The sequence below is a fragment of the Artibeus jamaicensis genome, unplaced genomic scaffold (genome assembly GCF_021234435.1).
Source record: "Artibeus jamaicensis isolate MK-2021 breed Jamaican fruit bat unplaced genomic scaffold, CSHL_Jam_final contig_3126, whole genome shotgun sequence".
Lineage (NCBI taxonomy): Eukaryota > Metazoa > Chordata > Mammalia > Chiroptera > Phyllostomidae > Artibeus > Artibeus jamaicensis.
Genome location: NW_026521723.1, coordinates 424,994 through 428,212, shown reverse-complemented (window position 1 = coordinate 428,212; position 3,219 = coordinate 424,994). Strand labels below are relative to the sequence as shown.

The 3,219-nt window shown below is 37.9% G+C and overlaps 1 protein-coding gene across 2 annotated transcripts; it reads left to right on the top strand.

The window, feature by feature from the left end:
• Positions 1–280: 280 nt before the first annotated feature.
• GPR15 (G protein-coupled receptor 15) lies at positions 281–2,813 on the top strand. 2 transcript variants are annotated; one of them, XM_037142720.2, is made up of 2 exons: positions 281–984; positions 1,281–1,426. In XM_037142720.2, exons 1-2 carry the CDS (start codon positions 358–360, stop codon positions 1,332–1,334), a joined length of 681 nt encoding a protein of 226 aa, XP_036998615.2. In that variant the 5' UTR covers positions 281–357; the 3' UTR covers positions 1,335–1,426. The 2 variants fall into 2 exon arrangements, with proteins under 2 accessions (XP_036998615.2, XP_036998613.2); XM_037142718.2 differs by having other exon boundaries at positions 281–2,813.
• Positions 2,814–3,219: the final 406 nt, after the last annotated feature.

Below are 3,219 nucleotides of genomic sequence, written 5' to 3'. Positions count from 1 at the left end.
GTAAAGAAAAAAAGTTAATTCATTTTATAATTTCTAGTCTTAAAGAAACAAGTCGAATATCTTGAAGAAAGAAGTAGAAAAGCAGTTCAGTTTCCTGGGTTAATGCAAAGTTAAAAAACCACAACCACAACCACCCAACACCAATCAGGGTGATGTTTCTAGTGAGTCCTTCCTGAGCATTGGTAGAAACTGTTTCTTTAAATCTCTGTTTTTATGCTTATTCCAACATCTTCTAAAGGAGTGGGTCGAGGAAAGAGGCAGCACTATATAAGAGAAGCTGCCTTGAGATTTCTAAAATTCATACAAAAACTTCCTTGGTAAGGAAACTTACCATAGTTTGCAACCTGATCTTCAGTGATGGACCCAGAAACAACCTCAATTTATTTGGATTATTTCTACACTACAAGCCAAAGTCCCGATGATATTGAGGACACCCAGTCCCATGTTACTTACACATCTGTTTTCCTGCCTGTCTTTTACACAACCGTGTTCCTGGCTGGAGTGCTGGGGAACCTCGTCCTCATGAGTGCACTGTATTTCAAACGGGGCAGCCGAAGACTGATGGACATCTTCATCCTGAACCTGGCCGCCTCTGACTTCATTTTTCTTGTCACGTTGCCTCTCTGGGTGGATAAAGAAGCATCTTCAGGACTGTGGAGAACAGGCTCTTTCCTGTGCAAAGGCAGCTCCTACGTGATCTCAGTCAACATGCACTGCAGTGTCTTCCTGCTCACCTGCATGAGTGTTGACCGCTACCTGGCCATTGTGCGCCCAACCGTATCCAGGAGATTCAGAAGGAAAGACTGTGCCTATGTAGTCTGTGCCAGTGTCTGGTTTATCTCCTGCCTCCTGGGGTTGCCTACGGTTCTGTCCAGAGAGCTCACCCTGATTAAGGATAAGCCATACTGTGCAGAGAAGAAGGCCACGTCAGCTAAATTGACTTGGGCTCTGGTGTCCTTAATTTTTACCTTCTTTGCCCCTTTGGTGAGCATTGTGACCTGCTACTGTTGCATCACAAGGAAGCTGTGTGTCCATTACCAGCAGCCAGGAAAGCATAACAAAAAGCTGAGGAAATCCATAAAGATCATATTTATTGTTGTGTCAGCCTTTGTCTTCTCCTGGCTGCCCTTTAATACTTTCAAGCTTCTGGCCATTGTCTCGGGGTTTCAGCAAGAATTCTACTCTTCCTCGTCTTTTTCCCAAGTGGGCATGGAGGTGAGTGGGGCCTTGGCATTTGCCAACAGCTGTGTCAACCCTTTTATTTACTATATCTTTGACAGCTACATCCGCCGGGCCATTGTGCACTGCTTGTGCCCTGGCCTGAAGAACTATGACTTTGGGAGCAGCACTGAGACATCAGATAGTCACCTCGCAAAGGCTCTGTCCAACCTGGTTCATGCAGAGGATTTTGCCAGAAGAAGAAAGAGGTCTGTGTCACTCTAAAAGGGTCTGTGACTTTTCGAGCTCTGTTGGTGGATGGGAGAGTTCATTTGCGTCAGCGACAAAGAAAGACAAAAAAACTATTTGCTGAAGAGTGTTCATACTGCATCATAAATGCAAGGTAGAGTTAATTAAAGAGAAAACTGAAAAGTTCTTGTATTTGTGGATATAATTAGGCCACATGCTGGGTTTTGTTTTGTTTTTAGCTGAATGCCCTTATTTGACCCTTGCCAGTCAAGTTCACTGGGCAGAATACGACTCCTATATGTCCTTGAACTCAGAGATAAAGGCTCCTGCTTGGACTAGTGCCTGTTTTCACGGTTCTTAATGCACATTCAGGCCTTTTCCTCTCCCAAGAACCACGGAACCTTGGTCCACACCACCCTGCATACTGGGCTCCAGAGTGGATTACATTTAAAGGATTCTGCCCACTTTCATCTGGTGAGAAATGTGATGATAATGTAGGAGGCAAAAAATATAACATACCTGTGCTCTGTAATGAACAAGGTATGAAGTGACTCCAAGGTAATGAAGTGAGTCTCTGGCCTTATTGTCTAAAAACTTATGTAGTGATTCTTTACCATCTTTCAACATTGTCTTTCAACCCATAACATTAAAAAATTGCTTTAGACTGGCAAAAAGCTCATGAGGTACATCATTTTGTATTGTGTTTATGATTTGACTTTCATTATCATCTGGTCTTCCAGAGTGTTTTAACAAAAAAGTATAAGGCAAGGTTTGACCTTTATATTTATTACAAGATGTATTGGTAAAAAATGTATCTCATTATGATGCTGTAGTAACTACTTTTCAATGGGGTTTTGCTATGCTCTTATGCTTTTGTTGTCTTTATAAATTAGGATATGACTGCTTTAATTACATGTTTTTAATTACCCAGTTATCAAGTTATCAAATAAAAATGTTAGTTACTAGTAATATAATTGGAGGTCAGCAAATGCTTAGCTACACCCTTGTGCAGATTATGATTTTGTATTTTAATTAAAATGTTGGTGCTGCACATTCCTTATAGTGTCGTTTGCTCATATATATAATTTTAAGATTTGATCCTGTGATATGGGAAGGTAGGATGCTCTGTATCCAGCTGAGGTAAAAAAGATTTTAAAAATCCATAACAAAATGATGTTCGTATTTCATATACATTTTTCCGGACCCAGAGACTATCCTGAATTCTTTCGCATTAATATCCCATTAAATATCCCATTAAATATTTTTAGTCTATTTGTACCTGATATTTCTTTCAATGACTTTGGAGTAAAAACTTAATTAGGACTAACTACAAAAGGCTTTGCAGCAGTAAACATACTATCATAAACATCTTTTGATTGAAGAGAAAGTGCGTTGTTTTTATACTCACTGTTGACTCGAATGAATTACTGTTTTACTTCTGTTAAGTTTAAAAATTAGAGAAAGATTATATTTTTCTTAGAGATGAAGTAATTCAAGTTTATTCTATGTATGTATCTTCTGCATTAAGAAAAATCTCAGCCATCGGGTATCTTATTTATCTTATAATCCATTTAGAAGTTGAAAATATAATTTTTGATTTAAGAATTAGTTAACTTGTTAGTTTCCATTAAACTTTTATTAAATGAAAATATAATGTCCCTATTTAAGTATTCTATGTTGTATTGTATTACTTTTTACTTAATACATTAATATTAATTGATTAACATTAATAATTATTAATATTAGTGTATTCTAAGTCTTAATTATATACCATAGATATAAAAAAATTGACCATGTAAATCATAAGGAATG